General features: G+C 39.3%; 1 protein-coding gene across 1 annotated transcript in view; it reads right to left on the bottom strand.

Moving 5' to 3' along the window:
* Positions 1-20229: 20229 nt before the first annotated feature.
* Positions 20230-26336, bottom strand: part of LOC126272661 (venom dipeptidyl peptidase 4-like) — a 317380-nt gene continuing 311273 nt past the window's right edge. Inside the window, exon 17 of the mRNA XM_049975673.1 lies at positions 20230-20391. Coding sequence (XP_049831630.1) covers positions 20230-20391 — 162 coding nt within the window. The remainder of the gene's footprint in view (positions 20392-26336) is intronic.

Genomic DNA, 26336 nt, shown 5'->3' with positions numbered 1-26336 from the left:
AATCTTTGTTTTTAATATATTTTTCCCATGTGGAAGTTTCTTTCTATTTTAAACAAATTTTCAACTGTACATAAAGCTCCATTCTAAACAGTCAGCCCTTTGAATATAATGTTTTGCATTTTTTGTAACAATTATTTTATGATTTTATTGTTAACTACCTGATTTCCCTAGGCAATTGTCTCCTGACACAAAACTCAAACATCTGATATTTTTTGCTACTTACTTGCTGACTAATTTGAAATATAACTACATGCAAGTCTCTTCCCCCTTACACAAACAAAATGTAACATAGCTCCCCCTAGTTTCTAAGCATCCATTAACATGAGGGGTTATATGATCACTTTTAGGAGGGTTTGGGGGGAGGGGAGGGGGGACAAATGCCAAATTAGGGGTCTGAGGAAAGGATATGAAGGACTTTTAATGTTTTAGAAGCCGAATGGCAACTTTTAAGTAGCCATAAAAACCTTCCAGCTCTGATCCCATTACCAACCTGTGTAATACTGGCTCTTAAATTATTTTCCTGAAAGAACACCACCTGTTTTTTTTTTTGTGGTGGTGGGGGTTGCGGTAAGGGGGGGGGGGGGGTTGGGGGTGGGAATCATGTCGAACCACAACTTCCTGAGGCCAACTATTTCATGGAAGGGGGAAGGATATATGAGGTACTAGCTAGCCAATGAATATTTACGTATTTAGTTTAAAATTTATAGTTTAAAAATCCTTTCAAAAGGTACCAGCTACATCTTTAAACCACTTTTCAAAATTCACTCCATAGACGCTTATCATTGAACTGTGCAATGGAAGTTGCCTGTCTTTCATAATTAAGAATTCTGTCCAGATAAAACTGTGGACAAGAGATTTCTTCAGCCCTCTTCTGAATTTTCTGGTGAATCCACACATCAGTTTAGTCAGTCGTGAGGGATCAAGTTTCTTGGAGGGTTCTGGAGTGCAGGAAACGCTTTTTTCACCCTCTTGTTGACCAGACTGCAGCCAGAAGAGATGTGTCCCTTGGGTTTCCAAACTTTAGGGCAGATGGTCAGTTGCCATCTCCTTCTGCCACTGCTCGTTAGGATTAGCCAGCAGTCCCATAGACATTAACTGCCACCTCTCCAACTTCCTGTTCCTGAAGTCAAGACACAAATCAGAGACTGGCAGCCATCCTTCAACTACCACTCCCCAGGATGAGCCCTCATGTACTTCATCATTGAGAATATATATCACAAGTTTAATGACTTTCTGCCTTTCATTTTGAAGAGCTGCCCCTTCCAATGCTCTCCTCTCCCATCCTTGACAGAGGTTGTCCCCACATTTTGAGGATAGGTTTGTACAACAGATACCTATTCCATATACCTATCTAATAGTGTAAGCAACATGCCATATCCATGTGGAGCTACACACTTCAGTACTTTGATTTATTATCAGATGTAAAGATGATGAATTATTGTTTGAAACTAGTAATTCCATAACATTAAATGTGACATTGGGATGATAAGACAAAGGATAAATTTTAAATTTTAACACAGCGGGGAATCTGTCGCGATGAATGTCAGCAACAGTGGGAAAGGTACTAATTGCACAAGCACTGCTGTAGTACTGCTAGCCCAAAAACAGCATTAACTCTAAAATATTTTCACAGTACTGTTAGATGTATTCATAAATGTATATTCAATTATACTGTGGCTAAAATGCAGACAGTATAATTTTGGTGACCAAAACTGTAACCTCGTGTAACTACTGCGGAACGTACAGGCTTATAAATACAATAATAGTCTGATATGACCACAAGTAACTCATTGGGTGTAGAAATGTGTACTTTGAAGCACATTCAGACACATGCAAATATGTCAACATGTGGATGTTATTTATCATGCCCTCCAGCTGAGCAGTGCAGTGAAACTGCAGATGCTGTATGTAAGAAGCATAGTGGAACTGTGAATCAATGGGAAATTGAGTCACTAGTAAACTGTGTTCAGTGCATGTTCTCACTCTCTGAACATTGTATGGACCCTTGCATTTTATTTATAATGACCACACATGAGGTTTATGTTCTCATTCTCCAAGAAGTGAATGGACACATGCATCTTATTTATCATGGCCACACACGAGGTTTAGGCATATGGTCAACGCTCATGAACAATTTACTTTCGCACCTAGCGTTTCCATAATTCTCTTCCATGAAACCTGGACAAATGCATATTAGCAATTAAATATAGCATGCTGTCTATGAAGTACGTAGTACAGATATATTTAGGAAAGTTTTAATCTGAAATTACTTCAGGACATTAAAATTTATATTTTATTTGTGATAACTGTACAGATTCAAGGTATTTCAATATTTTGTCGCTGGAAATTCATGTATAGAGTTCACAAATACAATTTTACAATTAAAATATCTGAGTTAAAAAATAAAATACAGAAGAACTTTCTTGCTGCGCTTACCGCTTCATGTTCACTTCGATCTTGTTTCAGTGAAGGAAATTTTCTGGTATATTCATCCTTAATAGATGTCTTCTGTTTTGTTGCCATGGCTTTAAAACTGAAAAATGTTTCACGTTTGTGACACCAGTCACTTGCCAGACTATCAGACTGAAACTAATGGACTCCTACAGACTCCTCATCTTATTACATAGAATGTGATTGAATTGTTAGCTGCAACAGACGACGTGCCTTGTTGGTGCTACACATTTCACCAATTTCGATCAAGATAAACTCATGCTGCAGTGTTCGTCTTTCGGCACGCCAGTTTAGAAGTGTGCACAGAATTAGCTAAGCGTGAAATCCGTGCAATACGCACGTGTATTTATATACGAAAGCCAGCAGACGAATTTCCCTTTGTGTAATACCGCTAGTACTGGTATAAGATTACGTGCCGATTTAACTATTTCCTGCAAAGGGGTATGAGACAAATTTCCACCCTTATTGCACAAGACTTATTTGTTAAACAAAATATAAAACTTTGGTTAAAAGTTACATAATTACATTAGGCTAGAATAAAAACATTAATAGACATTATGATGCATGGAGGGCAGCGTGGAGGGTAAAAATTGTAGAGTGAGACCAATAGATGAATACACTAAGCAGATTCAGAAGGATGTAGCTTCCAGTAGGTACTGGAGTTGAAGAAGCTTGCACAGGATAGAGTAGCATGGACAGCTGCATCAAACCAGTCTCAGGACTGAAGACAACAACAACAATGATGCATTTGAAAAGATTCTTTCAAAAACAATAGCGATACATTACGTGTATCACCACCCTTCAAGTTACATTGCAGTATTGGATTCAAAAATGGTTCAAATGGCTCTGAGCACTATGGGACTCAACAGCTGTGGTCATTAGTCCCCTAGAACTTAGAACTACTTAAACATAACTAACCTAAGGACATCACACACATCCATGCCCGAGGCAGGATTCGAACCTGTGACCGTAGCAGTCGCACGGTTCCGGACTGCGCGCCTAGAACCGGGAGACCACCACGGCTGGCTATTGGATGCAGGATTTGTTCTTACAGACATGTAGGAACCTGTCACTCGAAACACTTCAAACAGTGTGGTAGTCTTTGAAGCAAGACTTGTTTTTTTCCTATCAGCACGGTACCTGGCACAAGCAGTACAGCAATGTGTTTCTTACCTGCTTTTCCTTGGTGCTGCAATTTGCACATCTTCGTCATGTAGTTCTTTGTGGCTGATGTGCGGAACTTTCTGTTTTCCTAATGAGTTGTGGCACATGAGGTTCTTTTTGCTGATCTCTACTGGTTTGCTCAGGCGCCTGCCCCTCTTTCTTGAAGCAACCACGACGTTGTTCACAATAAATACTTCTGGACACTTCCCTCTGAAACTTCATGGTCATTGCTTCAAGCTTCAGTTCCTTGTGGAGCACAAAGGCATTCACGACACTTGCATCAATATAGTACTAGAAGGTACAAGGCCACCGTTTCATACTCTTTCTGTCAAGTTCATATGTTGATTTCCTCTCATAAAATTTATCCACGCAGTTCATACATTTGTATTCACCATGTTTCAATTCTCTGTCTTGTTTCAGTTTAAGCAGGTTATTTCTGGATAAATTGACAGTACCACTTGCATGTATTTGTTTCCTTTTCACATTCTCCATCAGTTGTACACTGGTGAAATAATTGTCAAAGAAAAGTGATTTTTTCCTTCATGGCCTGTCAGCAGCTCTTTTACTCCCATCTCTCCAAGACTTTTTCCATAGTGTTGCCTACTTTACCAGTATAAATGTCGAATTTTTGTGTGTAACCAGACTTACCTGCTAATGTCCACACTTTGTAGCCTCTTTTGTTTTTGTTTTTTTATGTAAGTACTGTTTCAAGGATGACCTGCCTTTGAATTTAACCATCGACTCATCTACACCTACATATGGATGATAGGAACTTCTGAAATTGTCACCCACCATGGACAAAAACAGTTGTGAATTGTACAGCTATCATAACCCTCGTCATCCTACTTTGGCGCACAGCTGTTGTCATTTAGATGCAAATGAGAGAAAAGCCACCCAAAACGATTAACAGATGTAATTGAGCTAATGTACATATCACGAAGATCAGGCACAGAGCTCCAGTAATCCCTTTAACTTGCTGTGATTGTATGTCCATGGGAATGTTCAAGCCAAGAAAAGTTTCCATCTCTCAAAATGTGGTGTGTTCATAAGATTTCCCATCTTTTTGGTACTCCTGTTTAGCATAAAGATTAGTCTGCATAACAATCCACTGAATTACATCATCAGATATGAACAATTTAAACAAATTACAGGGAGTGGAATCCTCTAAGTTTCTCACATGCACAGCAGGGTCAGTTACTGAGGGAAAAGGTGGAGGTTGTTGGGGTTTTTATGTTTTCCCCCACTGGAGAAACTGTTTACGTGATGTTACACCTGTGGGTGTTGCATTTTCGTCACCTGTATTATTTACTGGTAGTTGCTCTTGATCAGCAGTCGAACTGAATACAGTTTCACGAGAATAGTAACATGGAAAGACCATAGTAAATAATAATGTTACCATGTTGTTGTTGTTGTGGTCTTCAGTCCTGAGACTGGCTTGATGCAGCTCTCCATGCTACTCTATCCTGTGCAAGCTTCTTCATCTCCCAGTACCTACTGCAGCCTACATCCTTTTGAATCTGCTTAGTGTATTCATCTCTTGGTCTCCCTCTACGATTTTTACCCTCTACACTGCCCTCCAATACTAAATTGGTGATCCCTCGATGTCTCAGATCATGACCTACCAACCGATCCCTTCTTCTAGTCAAGTTGTGCCACAAGCTCCTCTTCTCCCCAATTCTATTCAATACCTCCTCATTAGTTATGTGATATACCCATCTAATCTTCAGCATTCTTCTGTAGCACGACATTTCGAAAGCTTCTATTTTCTTCTTGTCTAAACTATTTATCATCCACGTTTCACTTCCACACATGGCTACACTCCATACAAATACTTTCAGAAATGACTTCCTGACACTTAAATCTATATCGATGTTAACAAATTGTTCTTCTTAAGAAACACTTTCCTTGCTATTGCCAGTCTACATTTTATATCCTCTCTACTTCGACCATCATCAGTTATTTTGCTACCCAAATAGCAAAACTCCTTTACTACTTTAAGTGTCTTATTTCCTAATCTAATTCCCTCAGCATCACCTGACTTAATTCAACTACATTCCATTATCCTCGATCTCCTTTCAAGACACTGTCCATTCCATTCTACTGCTCTTCCAAGTCCTTTGCTGTCTCTGACAGAATTACAATGTCATCAGCAAACCTCAAAGCTTTTATTTCTTCTCCATGGATTTTAATACCTACTCCGAACTTTTCTTTTGTTTCCTTTATTGCTTGCTCAATATACAGATTGAATAACATCAGGGATAGGCTACAACCCTGTCTCACTCCCTTTTCGAACCACTGCTTCCCTTTCATACCCCTCAACTCTTATAACTGCCATCTGCTTTCTGTACAAATTGTAAATAGCCTTTCACTCCCTGTGTTTTACCCATGCCACCTTCAGAATTTAAAAGAGAGTATTCCAATCAACATTGTCAAAAGTTTTCTCTAAGAATACAAATGCTAGAAACATAGGTTTGCCTTTCCTTAATCTATTTTCTAAGATAAGTTGTAGGGTCAATATTACCTCACGTGTTCCAACATTTCTATGGAATCCAAACTGATCTTCCCCGAAGTCGGCTTCTACCAGTTTTTCCAATTGTCTGTAAGGAATTTGTGTTAGTATTTTGCAGCTGTGACTTATTAAACTGATAGTTTGGTAATTTTCACATCTGTCAACACCTGCTTTTTTGGGATTGGAATTATTATATTCTTCTTGAAGTCTGAGGGTATTTCGCCAGCCTCATACATCTTGCTCATCAGATGGTAGAGTTTTGTCAGGACTGTCTCTCCCAAGGCTGTCAGTAGTTCTAATGGAATGTTGTCTACTCCGAGGGCCTTGTTTCAACTCAAGTATTTCAGTGCTCTGTCAAACTCTTCATGCAGTATCATATCTCCCATTTCACCTTCATCTACATCCTCTTCCATTTCCATAATATTGTCCTCAAGTGCATCACCCTCTTATAGACCCTTTATATACTCCTTCCACCTTTCTGTTTTCCCTTCTTTGCTTAGAACTGGGTTTCCATCAAAGCTCTTGATATTCATGCACAGGTCTTTAATTTTCCTGTAGGCAGTATCTATCTTACCCCTAGTGAGATAAGCCTCTACATCCTGACATTTGTCCTCTAGCGATGCCTGCTTAGCCATTTTTCACTTTCTGTCAATCTCATTTTTGAGACGTTTGTATTCCTTTTTGCCTGCTTCATTTACTGCATTTTTATATTTTCTCCTTTCATCAATTATTTATTTATTCTTATTATTATTATAACGATTGTTCCCCTTTAGGAGAGCGATTAAACTTGAATTCATAATTTCATCTTCAGATGTTTTTCTTCTTTGCTTCCTAAAACCTCCTCATCCTCTCAGAATGCTCCTTCTTCCGTTCCTCTGTCCATTTTTTAGCAGGCTGACACGATGTTCTTTCCCCAAACTTCACGCTTGTGATTTTATGCTGGAACTTGGTGTGATCTTCGAGATTTTTTATGTTGATCTGCTGTAGATCCCTCTGGACTTCTTTCAGCCATTCTCTGCCACATTTACTCCTTGTTATAATATTGAATAATTTCTTTGCTGTTCTAGAGTCTTCCATCCTGTAGATGTGCGCATAAAATTTGGCTTGGCACTTTCTGATTTCATCTGTTACTATGTTGATCTTTCTATAGAGTTCGTTTTGTGGTCTCTTCATCCAAATGCCATTTTTGTTGATTGAACCATAAATCTTCCTGAGAATTTTTCTTTTCTGCTTTTCTATTTCCTTAATTTTTGAAGACCATCAATCACCATTGTTTCAGCTGCATAGATTGCTTCTGGAAGAATCACTGTTGTATAGTGCCTTAATTTTGCCTTAGTCGAAATGCACTTCTTGTTGTAATGCGTCCATGTTAGCTTGTAGGCCTTCTGGAGCTTCGTGATTCTTTGTTCATTGGCAATTCGGTTTAATCCTGAGGATTGTATAGTTTCACCGAGGTATTTAAAATGGCAGACTTGTGCAATTTTACCATATTTTGTTATTAAAGGGGATTTATTTTCTGGCTGCCTTTCCATATATTGGGTTTTTTCATAAGATATCTGTAGTCTGTTTTTTTGTGAAATTTCATGCAGTTTTTCCACTACGTGAATTGCTTCTGTTCTGTTATTAGTGATAATTGCAATATTGTCAGCGAAAGCAAGGCACTTGACTTTAATTCAGTTCTCTTTCTTGATACCAATTTGGATACCCTTTACGTGAGGTCCCCATTCCCTGAATATCTTTTTTAGAACAATATTGAAAAGGATTGGGGATAGTCCGTCCCCCTGTCAGACTCCAAATTTGATTTCGAAGGACTTGGATACTTCGCCCATGAATTTTACTTTGGCCGTTGTTCCTGTAAGTGTCTGTTCTGTAATTTTTCATGTCTTTCGGTCAATCCCAAATTCTTCCATGAATTTAAACAGGGTTCCACGGTCCACTGAATCATATGCTTTCCTGAAGTCAATGAATGTAACTACTGTGTTTCTGCATTTCCTCATTTGTAATATTGTCTTTAAGCACCAGATCTGTTCCGCATATGAGCATCCTTTTCTGAATCCGGCCTGGTATTCACCAATTAGTGTATATGCTTGGGATTCTATACTGTTTAAAAGTGCTTTGGAAATGATTCTGTAAGCGACTGGGAGTAGGGAAATTCCTCTGTAATTGTTCATGTCTGTCTTGTTCCCCTTTTTGTGTAGCAGGTGAATTAGAGCGCATTTCCAGTCCTTTGGTATCTGCTCCATTATCCATATGTCTGACATTATATGGTGTAATTACTGCATAAGTATAGGATCATTTAGTTTCCAGAACTCAGCAATGATCCCATCATATCCTGGCGCTTTGTTATTTTTCAATTGCTTGACTATCTCCATAATTTCTTCAAGATCCGGGGCATGTGAGTCTGGGTGTGTGAATACTGGAGAACAGAAGACAAGTTTTTCTTGGGGTGGTTCGCAGTTGAGGAGGGAACTGAAATATTGGCTAAGAGTTTGCAGTTATTTTTCGTGTTGGTTTCCAAAGAGTCATCGGGTTTCTTGAAGCACAAGCTAGGTAAGTTTTCTCTGAAAGTCTTATAAAATTTCTTGTATTATTTTTGATGAAATCCTGGTGCTGGATTTCAGAGAGTCTGTTGTTGTCATATCCCCATTTTTCTTTTCTAATTATTTTTGATGCCTGTTTTTGGGTTTTAAGAAAATTCTCCCAGTTTTCTTCAGTTTTGTGACTGTTAAATTTTTTGCATGCAGTTATTCGGTTGTCGACTGCCTCATCACAGGTTGCATTCCACCAGCGATGTTTCCTGTTGTGAGGGGGTTGTCCTAATTTGAAGGCTTTCTGAATTTTCTTTGTTAGTTTCTTCCAGTCTGTTGATTTTTCCTGATTAATTTGCATGATGATTTTTTCTTTGTTGAGTTGCAGATACTCTGGATCTGGTTTGGTACTTTTGGGTGGCCTTTTTAGCATTCTGTTTGGTTGGAATTTTGTTTTTATTTGGAGAAGATGATGATCTGATTCAAAGACACATTTGCAGGTTCTGATGTTTTGAATTTCTTTTCTGTTTTCTTTGGAAATTGCGACGTGGTCTATTTGGTATTCACCCTGTCTAAGACTGGCTGATCTCCATGCGGTTAATTTATGTGCAGATTTTTGAAACTGGATACTCATTATTTTAAGTCCAAAGTTTCTGCAGAAGTCGATTAGTTTTTCACCCATCTTGTTGGTACGTTTGTGTTTGGTGTGGGCTCCAGTGGTATCTCTGAATTTTTTTTCCTTCCCTAATTGTGCGTTAAAATCGCCTACTAAGATTTTCACATGGTGCCTAGGTACTTTATTTGTTGTTTCTCCTAGTGTTTCCCAGAAATTGTCCACTGTTTCAGGATAGATTTTATTGTGGTGATTTGTGGGGGCATGCACATTGATCAGAGTGTACGCTTCATTAGCTTATTTTACTGATAACAGGGAGACTCTTTCATTGGGAGACGTGAAGTCAATAACTGAGTCGAGTACGGAATGTGTACGGCGAATCCTGTTCCGAAAAGTGGTAGTTTGTCTCTTACTTTTATGGCCGGTTTGCCCTTGTAGATCCTGTAATTCTCTGTGTTAAAGTGTCCTTCATCTGTGAATCTTGTCTCTTGCAGTGCAGTGATTTTCAGGTTAAATTTTCCCATTGCGTTGGTAAGTTGCTTTAATTTGCCTGTTTTAGTGAGGGTGTTCACATTGACTGATCAATAAAATTTTTACGTTTCGTTTTGAGAGTGTGAGGAGTTTTTGAGAAGTTCCGATTCTTCTCCGCATGGTGTTCCTGATCCCCCAGAATCCGATGATCAGGTGAATCCAGTCTATTGACTGCTGCCTGGGGTAGTCTTTTCCATCTGCGTTCAAGTTGAATTTTAGTTTTTGTGGTGATCTCTGTTGAGACCACAGGTATACTACTTGATTTTTGAGTTCGAGAAGATTTTGTGGAGCCGCCTCAACTAGAGGAACAGACGCTGGCCACTGGCCGCCACACGCTGAACAGACACCACTGGGTTTATTGGTTTTTGGTCCGCCCTGGGTATTACATATCCCCATTACCACCTATATCTAGGAAGCTTGTCCCTATCTGCCACCCGGGGAGGCGCCCGATGGGGGTACCAACAACCCCACACGTGATCAATTATTTATTTATTTATTTATTGAGTCCTTTGATCATATGTAGTACAGTGTACAGGATGATATTGGACTTATTACTAAGTTCAAAATGATACATATTTAAATAATCATTTTTCTACATGCTACCAATTTCAATAGTTGTAGTCCTTACAATGATACAATGTTACAAATTACAATAGCTTTAGTTCTTAACAGTTATTCTGGTCCAGGTATTCCTTTACTGAGTAGAAACAGAGGTACTGTAGATATTCTCTGACAGATCTTTCAAAAGCAATAATATTTTGTAAGCATTTTATACTATTTGATAGTCTCTTACAGAGTTTAATACCTAGATAGCATGTACCTTTCTGATACAAACTGATACTGGCTGGGGGTACATGCAAGTTATATTTTATTCGAGTATTATAATCATGTATATCTTTGTTTTTTAAAGTATTATCATCGTTTCCAATCCTATACTTTTTTACGTACATTAGTGTGTCTGGTTGCAGGACTATCCAGCACCACTCCCTGTCTTCTGTTACTCAAGGATTTCTACTAGCCCTCGTCTTTTTACCTGCTTGATCCTCTGCTGCCTTCACTATTTCATCCCTCAAAGCTACCCATTCTTTTTCTAGTGTATTTCTTTCCTCCATCCCTGTCAATTGTTCCCTTATGCTCTCTCTGAAAGTCTGTACAACCTCTGGTTCTTTCAGTTTATCCAGGTCCCATCTCCTCAAATTCTCAACTTTTTGCAGTTTCTTCAGTTTTACTCTACAGTTCATCACCAATAGATTGTGGTCAGAGTCCACATCTGCCCGTGGAAATGTCTTACAATTTAAGAGCTGGACCCTAAATCTCTGTCTTTCCATTACATAATCTATCTGTTACCTTTTAGTATCTCCAGGGATCTTCCATGTATACAACCTTCTTTCATGATTCATAAACCAAGTGTTAGCTATGATTAAGTTATGCTCTGTGCAAAATTCTACCAGATGGCTTCCTCTTTCATTTCTTAGCCCCAATCCATATTCACCTACTATGTTTCCTTCTCTCCTTTTTCCTACTCTTGAATTCCAGTAACCCATGAGTATTAAATTTTCGTCACCCTTCACTACTTGAATAATTTCTTTTATCTCTTCATACATTTCATCAATTTCTTTGTCATCTGCAGAGCTAGTTGCCATATAAACTTGTACTACCATAGTAGGCGTGGGCTTCATGTCTATCTTGGCCACAATAATACGTTCACTATGCTGTTTTGTAGCAGCTTACCCATACTCCTATTTTTTATTCATTATTAAACCTACTCCTGCATTACCCCTATTTGATTTTGCATTTATAACCCTGTATTCACCTGACCAAGAGTCTTGTTCCTCCTGCCACTGAACTTCAGTAATTCCCACTATATCTAACTTTAACCTATCCATTTTCCTTTTTAAATTTTCTAACTTACCTGCCTGATTAAGGGATCTGACATTCAACGCTCCGATCCGTAGAACGCTAGTTTTCTTTCTCCTGATAACGACGTCCTCTTGAGTAGTCCCCACCCGGAGATCCGAATGGAGGCAATTTTACCTCTGGAATATTTTACCCAAGAGGACGCCATCATCATTTAACCATACAGTAAAGCTGCATGCCCCCGGGAAAAATTACGGCTGTAGTTTCCCCTTGCTTTCAGCCGTTCGCAATACCAGAACAGCAAGGCCATTTTGGTTAGCGTTACAAGGCCACATCAGTTAATCATCCAGACTGTTGCCCCTGCAACCCCTCTTCAGAAACCACACATTTGTCTGGCCTCTCAACAGATACCCCTCTGTTATGGTTGCACCTGTGGTATGGCTATCTGTATCATTCAGGCATGCAAGCCTCCCCACCAACGGCAAGGTCCATGGTCCATGGGGGGGGGGGATGTTACCATATTTAACCAAAATATTGGTGGATTGAAGAAAAGAGTAGATTCTCACAAAAGTAAAGTAAAAAATAATGTTACCAGTTTTCACCAAAATATTCCGGGATTGACGAATAAAGTAGATGAACTCCTGGTTTGTTTAGATGACATTGAATCTGATAATGTAATAGACATACTATGCCTGTCTGAGTATCACATTGTGTCTGATGTGGAAAAGGTAAATATCAGTGGTTACAAACTAGTTGCACATATGAGTAGAGAGAATAAGGTGGGAGTTGCCATATATGTCAAAAGTTACCACTGTGTAGAAAGCTTAGATACAAAAAAGATTTGTCTAGAGCAGCATATACAAACATTTGCCTGTAAGCTTAAATTGAAGGAGGGCTCTTTTATAATTGTATTAGTATATAGGTCCCATTCAGGAAACTTTCATTTATTCTTGGAAAACTTGGATGCCTTGTTGTGCTATATGCCAGATAGGGGAGAGCAAATTATTATTTATGGGGACTTCAATGTTGATTCACTGAAAGAGTGTAATAGGAAGAATGACCAGAAAGTCTTGCTCGGTTCTTTCAATTTGACATCTGTCTTTAATTTTCCTACTCGGCTAGTAAAGGACAGCAGCATATTCATAGATAACACATTTATAGACCAAGACAGGTTTAAAAACATAAATTCTTGTCCTGTTGAGAATTGGCTTTCTGATCATGATGCTTAGCTAGTTGCAGTATATGGCATAGCTCCATTCAGTAATTCAAAACTAACCTCCAAAGTTGTGCGTTCAATTAATGACTCAACAATTAGAAATATGATAGAAAATCTTCAGCAGTTAGGCTGGGATGAGGTGTACAAGGAACCTGATGCTAATTTAAAATATAACTTATTTCGTGATTCACTTGTAAGAGAATTTGAAAACTGTTTCCCCAAGAAAGTAGTTGGCTTACTAAAGGAATAATAATATCTTGTAACCACAAAAGGGAACTGTATCTAACAACAAGAGAGAGTAATGACCCAGAAACAGCCAAATATTATAAATACTACTGTGCTATATTAAGAAAGGCTATTGAAAAGTCCAGAAGCAAGTGCATCATGTCTGAATTAATACCTCCGATAACAAAATCAAAACAATTTGGAATATTATTACAAGGGAGACACGACAATCAAGAGTACAGGATGATGGCATCACCATCAAAGCGAATGGAAACTTGATAAACAACAAGCCGGAAGTCGAAAACATTTTGAATAATCATTTTTTAAATGTTGTAGAGAAAATGGGATCTAAATGTTCATTAGAGGAAGCAAGGAAGTCAATGGAAGAGACCTTACCCACACCATTTGATACAACTGAAATTCCATCCACCTCTCCTTCTGAAATTAGGAAGATAATAAACTCTCTCAAGAATAAAAGCTCACATGGAATTGATGGCATTTCCCACAGGATAATAAAAGCTTATTCCCAAGAAATAAGTGAGATTCTTAGCCACATATGTAATAGTGCTCTGAAGCAGGGTACTTTCCAGATAGACTGAAGTATGCTATTGTTAACCACTGCATAAAAAAGGGGATATGTCTGATGTCAACAACTACTGCACAATCTCTCTTCTGGCTGCCTTATCCAAAATGCATGAAAAAGTAATGTATTGTAGAGTAGCTTCACACCTTTGTAAAAATAAAGTTTTAACAAAATGTCAGTTTGGTTCCCAGAAAGGATTTTCAACAGAAATTGCTATATATACTTTCACTAATGAAATATTAAATGCTCTGAGTAACCGGAAGTCACCTGTTGGGATTTTTGTGATCTATCAAAGGCTTCTGATTGTGTAAATCATGGAATACTTCTAGATAATCTCAAGTACTGTGGTATGAATGGAACAGTGCTCAAATGGTTTAAATCATACCTAACTGAAAGGGAGCAAAAAGTTGAAATAAACAGTTCACATAATATGCAAAAAACTGGTGATTTCTCAAACTGGAGAACAATCAAGAATGGGGTGCCGCAAGGTTAAATCTAACTTTAGCTCAGAAGGGGGTAAATTATGATGCCACAAAAGTCTTTGGTCACTTACCTAATAGCATCAAAAGTCTGACAGATAGCCATATAGCATTTAAAAGGAAATTAAAAGAATTTCTTAATGGCAACTCCTTCTACTCATTAGATGAATTTTTAGATATAGTAAGTGGGTAATTTCCAAACCCACCCCAACAAAAAAAATTAAAAGTATTGAGTGTCATGTAATATTTTGTCTAATGTAACATCTCGTATAGACACCTTTTATTAACCTGACACGTTCCAAATCATTACAAAGTGTCGTATTCGTGATCTATGGAACAAGTACTAATCTAATCTAATCGATAGTTTGATTGTGCATTTTCTCAGATGAATCGCTTTCGTCTGAAGAACTTGTTTCAGAAATAACTGTTCCTGAATGTGGTACACAGTAATCAGGGTCGTCACCACTGAAATCTGAGTCTTTGTCCTAAAGGTATTTCAGCATGGAGTATTGCCATTATCTCATAATCTTTCAGCACTTCACTAAAGTGATTCATTACAAACTGAAATGGAAGATAATGCCTCAGATTACATATATTAACTTCATTTACACTCCCATGCAACTTTATTGCACGAAGAACGCACAAAATGTGTAACACTACTCGATATTCAAAGCAATATCTCATGTAGTGGACAAACATTGATGCATGGTGGTACATCTTTCGCATTCTGTATTACTCACGAAATACTCGTCTTCTGTAGAATACATCTAAGAAACGTGAATTCCAGAGTGATTCTGAATATATAACAATCATCATCTTACCTTTTAAACAGCTGAACCAGCAATGTATCACGCAAAGGCGGAAACAATTACGCACTCGGTCGCACTTGAGAAAAATCAGCAACACTGCTATCCTTGCAGTAAACAACAATCGCCACACACGGACTGCATGGAGCAACACTACTTCTGACCTCTCTGTCACAGTGTTAACTACCAAATTACATTCAGTGTGTGGTTCACAAAACATACCTTCATGCTGGACGAGTCAGGACTTCACAATCAAATGGTACATTTTTTTGTACCACCATGCACTGAAGCAAGAACTAATTATGATATCACGTTGTACCACCTACCCTGAAAGAGTTAAAGTTGTAGATATTGATTGTATCAATATCCATGTGCACTGTGATATACTGTGGAATTTTGGACATGCGCGAGTCCCTCGACAAACTCTTACTGTTATCGTTGATTGTAGGCTTACATTTCATTGTGCTCTTTTAAAAGTTTTGAGAATAGTACGCCCATTCTTGTTCAAAACAATCTTCTCTAATTACAGCTACATGAGGAACAGCAGTCAAGTTCACATATTACTACGTACAGAAAACTGGTTGAAACCTGAAACTGATATCAGCGAGATTTTTGGGGAAAATTTAAGTGCATATCGAAAGGATAGACAAATGGGAAATAGTGGTGGTGCATTTGTCGCGATAGGCAAGAAACTCAAATCCACCATGGTTAAAATTGAAGCTGCATGTGAGATTGATTGTGCAAGACTCAGCACCATGGGTGGGCATAAAATGATAATTGGATCCTTCTATCACTCACCACACACACACACAACCTGACTCAACCGAAAACTTTAGAGAATACCACACTTCACTTCTATGTAAGTTCCCCCTCATACTGTAAACATCAGTGGAGACGTTACTCATCCAATGACTAATTGGAAAAATTACAGTTTTGTTAGTAATGGACGTGATAAGACATCCTGTGAAAAATTACTAAATTCCTTCTCTGAAGTCTACCTAGAACAGACAGTTAGGAACCAGACTGATGATGGAAACTTATTGGATCTAATAGCAACAAATAGACCTGTCCTCATTGAGGAGTGCACATCGAAACTGGTATCAGTGGCGAAGAGGCAGTTATAGCAACAATGAATACCAAAGTACAAAGGACAAGTAAAACCATCAGAAAGATATATATGTTCAGTAAAGTTGATAAAAAAACAGTAGTGTCGTATGTCAGCGAGGAACTTTAAACTTTCAGCACAGGTCAGGAACTGGTAGAGGAACTCTGGCTCAAGTTTAAAAGAACAGTTGATCATGTGCTGGATAGACGTGTGTTGAGTAGAACAGTTCATGATGGTAGGTCACCCCTATGATACAGTGTCACTGCAAAGAAACAGATTACTGCATAATAGGTTTAAAATAAAGCTTAGATGCTGAATGAGACGCGTTTGGCTGTCAAAAGAGCAATGTTTGATCCCTTCAATGAAAGTGCTCTTTCAGACAAACCAAAGAGATTCTGGTCATACGTAAAGGCTGTTAGTGGCCCCAAAGTCATTGTCCAGTCCATAGTGAATGAGAGAGGAACTGAAAGTGTGCGTAGCAAATCAAAAGCTGAAATGCTTTAACTTCGTTTTCAAATGTTTTTCCACAAAGGAAAAGCCAGGAGAACTGCCCCAATTTAATCTTTGTACCACTGGAAAAATGAATGAAAAAAAAGTATTAGTGTCAGCGGCACTGAGAAACAGCTGAATTTGTTAAACTGAACTAAACTCCAGGGTCGAATGGAATCTCTGTCAGATTCTACATTTAATTTGCGGCTGAGTTAGCCCATCTTCTTACCATAATCTCTGGTAGATCTCTCAAACAAAAAACCACACCCAGAAGTTAGAAAAAGTCACAGGTCTAAAAGAAGGGTAATAGAAGTGATCCGCAAAATTATTGTCCAATATCCTTGAAATCGATTTGTTGTAGAACTTTAGAACATATTCTAAGCTGAAACATAATGAGGTATAACAGAATGACCTCCTCAGTGCCAACCAGCACAGATTTCGAAAACATCGATCATATGTGGATCAAGGCAATCAGGTAGATGTTGTATTTCTCGATTTTTGCAAAGCATTTGACTCAGTACCACACTTAGGCTTATTGTCAAAAGTACGATCATATGGGGTATCAAGTGAAATTTGTGACTGGACTTTTTGGTAGGGAGGACACAGCACATTATCTTGGATGGAGAGTCATAATGAAATGTACAAGTAACTTCGGTTGAGCCCCAGGGTAGTGTGTTGGAACCCTTGCTGTTCATGTTGTATATTAATTATCTTCCAGACAAAATTAATGGTAAAATCAGGGTTTTTGCAGGTGATGCAGCTATCTGAAAGAGGCTGCATAAATTTTCTGTCATATCTTGATAAGATTCCAGCATTGTGCAGAGATTGGCAACTTACTCTAAAAGTTGAGAAATGTAAAATTTTGCACTTCAAGAAATGAAAAAAATATAGTATCCTAAGAGTATCGATGAATCACTGGTGAAATTGGCCAATTTGTACAAGCACTTGGGTGTAACACATTGTAGGAATATGAAATGGAATGATCACATAGATTCAGTTGTGGATAAAGTGGGTGGCAGACTTCAGTTTATTAGTAGAATACTGGGGAAATGCAGTAAATCTACATTGGTGACTGTTTACAAATCACTCATGCGATCGGTTCTAGGATATTGTTCAAATATGTGGGACCATATCAGATAGGACTGGGGGGACGGAGGGGGGGGGGGAGATATTGCATGCATACAGAGGAGGGCAGCATGAATGGTCACAAGTTTGTTTAATCCATGGGAGTGTGTCACAGAGATACTGAAATGGCAAACTCTTGAAGACAGAAGTAAAGCCGGCCGATGTGGCCGAGCGGTTCTAGGCGCTTCAGTTTGGAACCGCGCGGCCGCTACGGTCGCAGGTTTGAATCCTGTCTCGGGCATGGATGTGATGTCCTTAGGTTGGTTAGGTTCAAGTAGTTCTAAGTTCTAGGGGACTGATGACCTCAGATGTTAAGTCCCATAGTGCTCAGAGCCATTTGAACAGAAGTAAACTGAACTAGCTTTAAATTATTACTCTAGGGATACTGGAACCCCCAATGTATCGCTCACACAGGGTATGTCGCGATAAGATTAGAATAATTACTGCACGCTCAGAGGTATTCATTCATTCATTCCACGCTCCATGCGTGAATGGAAGAGAAAGGAACCCTAATAACTGGTACAATGGGACGTACCCTCTGCCATGCACCTCGCGGGTGTTTACTGAGTATGGATGTACGTAATCCTTTCCAGCATTCCATTAGAAAAAGAAGCTATAACACCGGAAGTATGTGCAAGTAGGCGATAATTTGATAGTTTACTTACTACATCGATAAGTAAAATGTAATCGATAATTTTTTAAATTGGACTATTCCAAGTTTGAAGTGATCGCAACGGCGTTTTAATTGTGTTTCCTCGATGTCTCTGTAAAGGGATTACTTTTTAAAGATCCGGAACTTTTAGTCAGCCGGATGGAAAATCCCGGTTTTCCGGCACATGTGGCCACCCTGTTCGACCAGCAAGGACAGGGAACAGCTTACCATGTGCATCTGTAAGCGAATAGGTCGCTTACAAGTTTATCACGTTAAATAATAATTAGCGGCTGAACCTGAAAACCAAGTATAATTAACTGTGGATTACAGTCCAATGTATGTCAAGAAACTAAGGACGTAAATGACTGATAAACACACATTGACGTGCTGCTGGAGGACGTTCTGCATCGGCCGTCATTTCATTTAGAACAGTACACACGTGCGCTGTATGAAGGACACAGGCCATGTTACAATGACAAAGATGTCTGAGAGAACTCTTACAAAGGCTAGGATTAAAGTAACTCTTATAAAAATATGATTAAAGTACTCATATATATCGTCGAAGATTTTGTAAAATCTTTTTTATAAGGTATTAGACAAAGTTGTTTTGTAGCATAATATATGTCTAAATAGAACTGAGCTGCTGGCTCTATGTGCAAAAACCTGTTCGAACGACAAGATGTCAAATTAAGTAGGCCTTTACATGAAATCAACAGATAATTCGTTGTGAACTGTTATTAAAACACGCTAAGATGTGTTATAATTATGTATCTCAACAAGAACTTTCTGTATTGCATATTAGTAAAGTAAATCAAAATATGAACACATTTCTCGTCGAAATTTTCTCGCAATAGTGATCAAGGAATGAAGCAATTTTCACCAGTTTTAGAACACAAGTATTTTTATTGGTAGACCTATTCAAAATAAAACAGTAAAATTATATCACAAACATATGTAGTTATATGTATTTCTTAAACTCATCTGAAAATATTAGGCAAAGCCTTTACAGCCATAAACTAATATCAAGTAGCTACACAGTCTATTCAACGTGAGTACATGAAGTACACAATGACCGTTTTATGAGTGAGGGAATGACTACAATCTGTTTCCCCCCAAAGTTTTCTCATTTTTACTGACTTTTGATGCACCTCTAGTGCTAGTACGCAACTACGATTTTTTTGTGGATGTGCGAATAACGTGGTGTTACGTAAGAACTGGAGTGGCTGGAAAACTTCATATAAACAATATTTATTATTGTTTAATTTTACAAGCCCCATGGTGGGCATTACACATTCAAAATTAGCACTAGTGACGAACATTGCTTGAGAAACAAATCGCATTGAAATTACTTCATGTTGGTCTTTCAGTAATGAGCTCTTAATGATAGCGAGTCATGAGACGAGAAACAATAATATGGGATTGCATTTAAACATGATCTAACTGCATAGCTTTGGCACAGTTTTAGGCTAGAGGTTACAAATGGTGAGTAAGAGTGACTGTTATATATTATATATTATATATTATATATGTGCACAGTTTAACAGTGGATTTGTTGTAACACTTTTAGTTTTGAATTAAAGCAAGCTCTGAGACAGGACACAGTTCATCAGCTGCCATCAAGTACGCAATTGTATCAAACTAAATCAAACTATACAGACTCTTAGAAAGGCACCAAAACCATCAAAAACGTAGAAACTTTGGATAATTTATATACCTTCTTGCTTTGGGACTGTACACCTGGAAATAAAAGTTTGTGACTTCATTTAGATACAAAAATAATTGTAATTTTAAGATTTCTATAACTGGTTCAAAGATTGTTGTTGTATCGCTGCTCTCGCGTGGCGCCTTCGGCTGTTGGCAGCACTGTCAGCAGCTGGACCGGTGCTGACGCGCCCCCTACAGTACGAACTTCCTCATGGCCGGCAGACCACCACTGATGCGAGTCGCCGAAGAGACGTACTGGCTCTCCTGGTTGAAGCACTGTAGCAGGAACTCGTCCAGGGAAGAATACAGGTGCTCAACCAGGCTTCCCATGCTGTGGTCCTGGTCGGGGTAGCTCTGTGGAACAAGTCACGCCATACACGGTAAACAACCGTGGTGTTTATACGCGGCGAGCATGGGGTCTTTCCTTGAGTACAAGTAATTACTTAAGGTTTTCTGCAAATGGTAGCTCATGAAGGTGTTACAGATACATTCCCACATGTACTCTATTATCTGGTTCAGCGCCATCTCAAAAAAAGACATTTCTGAGAGTTTCACATGGTTGTATGAATATTTTATGTGCTGTACTCAAGTGGGGAGCAAGTAGGCAGGGGAGAAAACTATATAGAACACCTGAAGCGTTAGAACCACCATGTTAATTTATTTCCTATTTTTACTAATCCTATGACAGAACTTTTTCGGACTGACGAGGCACAGTGAAGATGAAAATTTGGTGGTTTTGGTTGTGCTTGCTGGTATATATCGTAATTTATATGCTGTTTGACTCGCCTTTACTTATTTCTGTTCGTTTTATAACAATGTAATGTACCTCTTACTGTACGTGTTTTATGCAATGGCTAGTCACTGTCATAAAAATTGTGCTGACAGTTATTACACTTGTGGTAAGTTTCCGACTAGTAATCATCAGTAGAATATTACTGAAATCGTGAAGAATAACTAATTCTCGTATTTTTGAAATTCAAGGAGTTAGGAAGTATAATGAGCCTCATGAATACAGAACTAGTGTAGCGGGAGACTTATATTGATTGTTGCGCCGGAAAGTACAAGAGGCGATTCATCCGAGAAAAAACTTTATTACGTGACCGAAGGAAAAGAGAACGCTATCTTGAATGTCGTAAGGAGAGGGAACAGAAACATAAACCAATGGACGTAGAATTAGTATGTAGTAAAGTCGTGATTTTATGTACAAACTTTAATAATTATGTTCATATTTAGAAATTAGTTACTTTTTGTACCAGTTACATTCATTCTGGTAGTTTAAAGTCGCAGCGTGACAAAAGTGGGTCATAACGAAACAGGGAGATCCAAAACTATTTCCCTTGCTATTATCCTAAATCCTTAGGTAAATTATTTTCTTGTCTTTCGAGTAATTCTAACCACACACGTGAAGTACATATGATATGCACCCTAGATAGCCAGATTACTGTTCATTCAGAACTTCACGTAATAGCAGTATTCACATCGCAATTGACAATCTATCTGTTGATTCTAATGACCTTATGAGTTCTCTATAAAAAATGTTTTATTAAAAATAAAGTGCTAGTTTAAGTTGTCTCTTTAGCATGCAATCATCATAAGAGTGTATGCTAATACCAATTTTTTGCAAAACGACCTAGCTCAGTACATACCCTGAATTTCGCGCTTTTCAGTTACCAGTCTAGTTCTTCCAAGAACTCATTGATTTAGAAATTCACTACAGTTAAAGTTTTCTTTCACTAAAATACTTTCTTCATTTGAGCCCTTAAGCTTATTAATTTCACAGATCTGATATTGTACTTTTGTTGCCCTGATTTTTCTGCATTGAGTACTGCCTTTATCTTCCTGAGCCACTGATTAAGAAATTACCTAATTAGCCAAATTATGAACTTGGAAATTTTTGATAGAAGTGCGGAATACACGTGTAGATATCTATCATTCAAATACTGCATTGAACTTTAATAGCTTTCTAATGATCTAGCCTACAGTTAAACCAAATTATTGTCGGAATCAATAGATTGCCAACACCGCCAAGAACTCACCTTTCTGTATTATGTAAAATGTAATTACAGAGTTCACAAAATATGATTGCACCAGTCTTTATATACCCCACTCCGACAGCGAATACTCAGTACGTGGTCAGAATCCACTCGAGTAACTTCTCCACATTAGTGTACGCATTTCGTACAGAAAGCCGCGAGAAAATACCAGAACTCGAAGACGGATTTCTCGCAGAGGACGCCACGTAAGTGTGAACTTTTCGGGAGGTCCAGCTTCGAGTCGGACACAAAGTTTCAGCTGTCGTTATTTATTTCATTTCAACGCCTAATTCAGGCCACTGTCAGGATTTATTTTATTTCATCACGTATGACTTTGTTGACAGAGCCACATCACCACCTCTGCTTGCACCGCTTCACCACTATTGAAGTGAGGTCGTCGAAGCTTAAGCTATTGAAACACAGAAAAATCTGATGGGGCTTAGTCGGGACTATATGGAGAATGATTGATGACATCGGATTGTTGCAGACGTCGCAGCGCTGGTGCGTGGTCTAGTACTGTTATACTGAAGTACGGAGTGCTGTATGTGTGGACGTCTACTTCGTAATCGTAATTCCAGTTTTCTGAGGTTAGGTCACACAACACCACGTTGCACGCTACAATTCGGAGTCCTCTAGCAGCTTAGGCTCCTGTCACTTCACATGTCTGCTTCTGCAAGTGCTTCAGTACCTCTCCGAAACTTTAATACCATCTAAATATGTATGTGATGTTTGTATAAATTATAGAGGGTCAGCGAAACGGAAAATATAATATGTGACATGATATCTCAACCGATATTGAAAACAGCATAAATAATCCGGAGGAATTACTTTTCAGGACGCCCTTGTGTGTGAACTTTTTATATGAGAGACTTACATACAGTCATTAGCTCATGAAGTGCTACCTTTGAATATTTGTCTAGACTTTACGACGCTTAAACTTAAAAGGAGAGGACGCCTACTCGTCACTGCCGAATTCGTCCAAATTTATGGTACATGTAGTGCGTGGTGAGACAAGAAAGTGTCCCAAGTGGAAACTCCAGATCGCCAAGCGTTTAGGAAATAAAAGGAATTTTGATACTGATCTGTCACCATGTGCACCTTATCAGATGTCCCTGCGCCAATGTATTTAGCAAGCGCTGTTTGGCTTAGCGGGAAGAGGTCGGACTGTCGCAGGTTCAACTCCGCCCGATGGTAAATATTTTTGTGCTCCTTGGCAATGAGTACACTACTGACGTCACAGTTAACCCGCAACATCATACGTCGTTTATATAAGCACAAAAAGCATAGGCATAGGATAAAACGCGGGACTGCAAAGTTTAAGAATGGATTGTAGTAAACGCGTACACGGGAAGGTCGTGTATGTAAATCGATACTTCCATTCTTTCGCAACTGATCGATTACTTTTACTGGGGTGATATTCATCAAAGAAACAGGGGAAGCAATAATTTTGACCGCATCTTGCGCATGTCATAAACGGCGCCTTTTTGCAGTGACATGGTTTTTTTAATGTCTCTATATAAAAACAAACTTGATTGACATTCTGAAAACAGCTTCTTTCATCGCACATTCTAGCAGCGAACCACGCGTAACGTAGCACGTCGCTCAATACGTGCGAAGATAGCTGGTGATATAAAGTGGAATTTAGTTTGATGAAAGCTTCTCGGGAAGTGATTTCTCCTGCTTTCTTGATGAGGTAAGTGCAGTTTCGATATTTTTTTATTAGATTTTTTACCTGACGACCAAAATATACATCGTAGGGTTGCACTAATGGCGTACATTTGGGGGAATTACTTTGATACTGCACGCTGGCAATCCGTATTCATCTTGGAACAGTTCGTCGTATATGTGTGGATTTGTTTGTCCTCCCCACCAGTCAGTCAACAGAAGAATTTTATTCTGCTTCACGTAGGGCTTCATCACATCAGTTAAATATTTTCTGTAAAAGTCTGTTGCCAGTTTTTTTAAAGGACAGAGGCGAACCCACGACCCTTTCATTACGAACCTGTTCTCTTACCGCTTTTATATTTCATGTTGTTAATCATTGTTCGTTGCACTTGTTCGTGGCGAATGTCCCATGACACCCGTTACAGTTCGTCGTTGATCTATTCACTCGGTTTTCTTTTTGTTACAGAAAGCAACTATCCTTCTGACCGAACACGCTGAGCTACCGTGCCTGCTTTTTTTAATGGGAAAATGTGGGGGGGGGGGGGGGAGTAGGGCGGGAAGGTCGGCCGCGGCCATCTAAAGGGTACAGTCCTGGCATTTGCCTGGAATCACCACGGAAACCACGGAAACCTCAGTCAAAACTGCCGGCTCGGGAATTAAACCCAGGTCCTCCCGAATGCCAAGCCCAAGCGTTACCGCTCTCCCACCAGGCTCGGTATCGTTGAGCCAAACACTGCTTCCAGAACAAATTGTCACAGGGACAATTGATAAGCTGCACACTGTAAAACATCTGTAACACAATTCCTTTTATTTCCTAAACGTTTGGCCATCTGAAGTTCCCACTTGGAGCACTTTCATGTCTCACCACGCCCTACATGTACCATGCATTGGACGAATTCGGCGATGGGGGCTAGGCGTCCTCTCCTTGTTCGTGAACAATAATTCATTGTAATGTGGAAATACGTTGAGAAGAGACGTTAGCACTCAACTTGTTCCATAGCCATCACTGAATTATTGTAATACTGTCTGACGTCAACGATTAGTCACTTGCTTGGTTACTCGACGATGAACAATGCACTGATGATTGAGTGTCTATAAAGAACTGGTCCTCGCTCAGTGGTGATGTAATTGTAACTAAACATATCAGTTAGTGAAATAAAAACAATTGCGTTGCGTCTTAATTCTCAACGTAATTAAACAGTCCGGACAATTTTCAGCACCAGACGACGAGTTTAAAAGTGGCTTTAAAGAAGAAATGCTTTTATATGCGAGTAGTGTCTGACAGAACAGACACCACTCATGATGAGGCTGCGGGTAGATACATTGTATATGAAATAGAGGAATGGGGAGGAAAGGGAAAGGGTGGGAGGGGGTCTAGTGACTTCCAGCCGGACCGGGACTCCAACACGCACTTACCACTTCTCATGAGCAACTGCCTTAACCGCTTCGGCCACGCGGACACTGTCCTCGACCGACCCAAATTTCCAACTTACCACACGGAGCATTGCGTGGTGCCTTCACGACTGTCGCTGACCAGGAACCGCTTCATCCTGCCGTGAAGTCTCCCTCACGAACTCTTTTAGACTGTAATATGGAGGCGTCGAGATAACACGAGCGAAAGCAAGCACTACAAGCGATAGTTAAGCTTACAGTAGCAGAGTAGCTGACAGCGGGTGATTCCACCTATGTCCGACGTTACCTAGCTCGCTCCATCGTTTCAAACTGTGCTAAGAACATAACCGTTATTGTCCCCAGCGTCAGGTGAAATTCGGCTCATATCAGCAGCCTCTTATTTGTCCGAAGGAGAGGACAAACGTAATTGTTTGTTACTAAGAACGTTATTTAGTCAAACACACCGTGCCCCCTTGCACGCCGTTCACAAGACCAGGCGGCGTTCCCCTTCTCCCCAGCATTTTGAGGACTAATGGGTTATAGCAACAGTAATATGGTCAATAACTTCCATCAGGATAGGACTCCTTCCTCTTCCACATGCCTTACGAAGCTCACCCATGTTTTCGAAAGTCATTATCATCTACTTCAAACCATTTAATGACGCCAACACTCTCCTCAAATAATTAAGTCAGCGGTACTCTCTCAATGCGGCAGTATACTGTAGTTGCTACCCTTCATACAAAACAGTGTCACTAACGGCGCACCATGTCTGTTCTCTATAGCTATTCTGTTCACTCACATTTATGGCTTGTCAAACGACAGTGGGGATGTCATACCGTCATACAAAGTGTATAGCGCCACATTTGCACCTGGCTGACAAAATAGGAACTAATTTTTTCCGAGAATAAATCTATTCCGCATTAACGTGGTAGCATACCATCGAATTTTGCTGCCATACGATAGTTACTGCCTGCACTTGACCTCTGTGAGTAGCTGCACTTTAATTATAACCACACGGTATAAATATTACACGTAGACTGACCTGTCATCTCGAGATTAAATAGACCTCTCAACCTCACCATCCTCAACATCGCCATCTTCAACATCAGCATCACTCCAATTCCTACGGTACAACTGGTTCTCATGGCCACAACAGTGAACATGATGAACACACAGGAGCGGCCAGGAGAAGATACCTAAACTGCGCAC

The sequence above is a fragment of the Schistocerca gregaria genome, chromosome 5 (assembly GCF_023897955.1).
Source record: "Schistocerca gregaria isolate iqSchGreg1 chromosome 5, iqSchGreg1.2, whole genome shotgun sequence".
NCBI lineage: Eukaryota > Metazoa > Arthropoda > Insecta > Orthoptera > Acrididae > Schistocerca > Schistocerca gregaria.
Note: the sequence above shows the minus strand (reverse complement) of the source record. Positions and strands in the feature narration are given on the sequence as shown.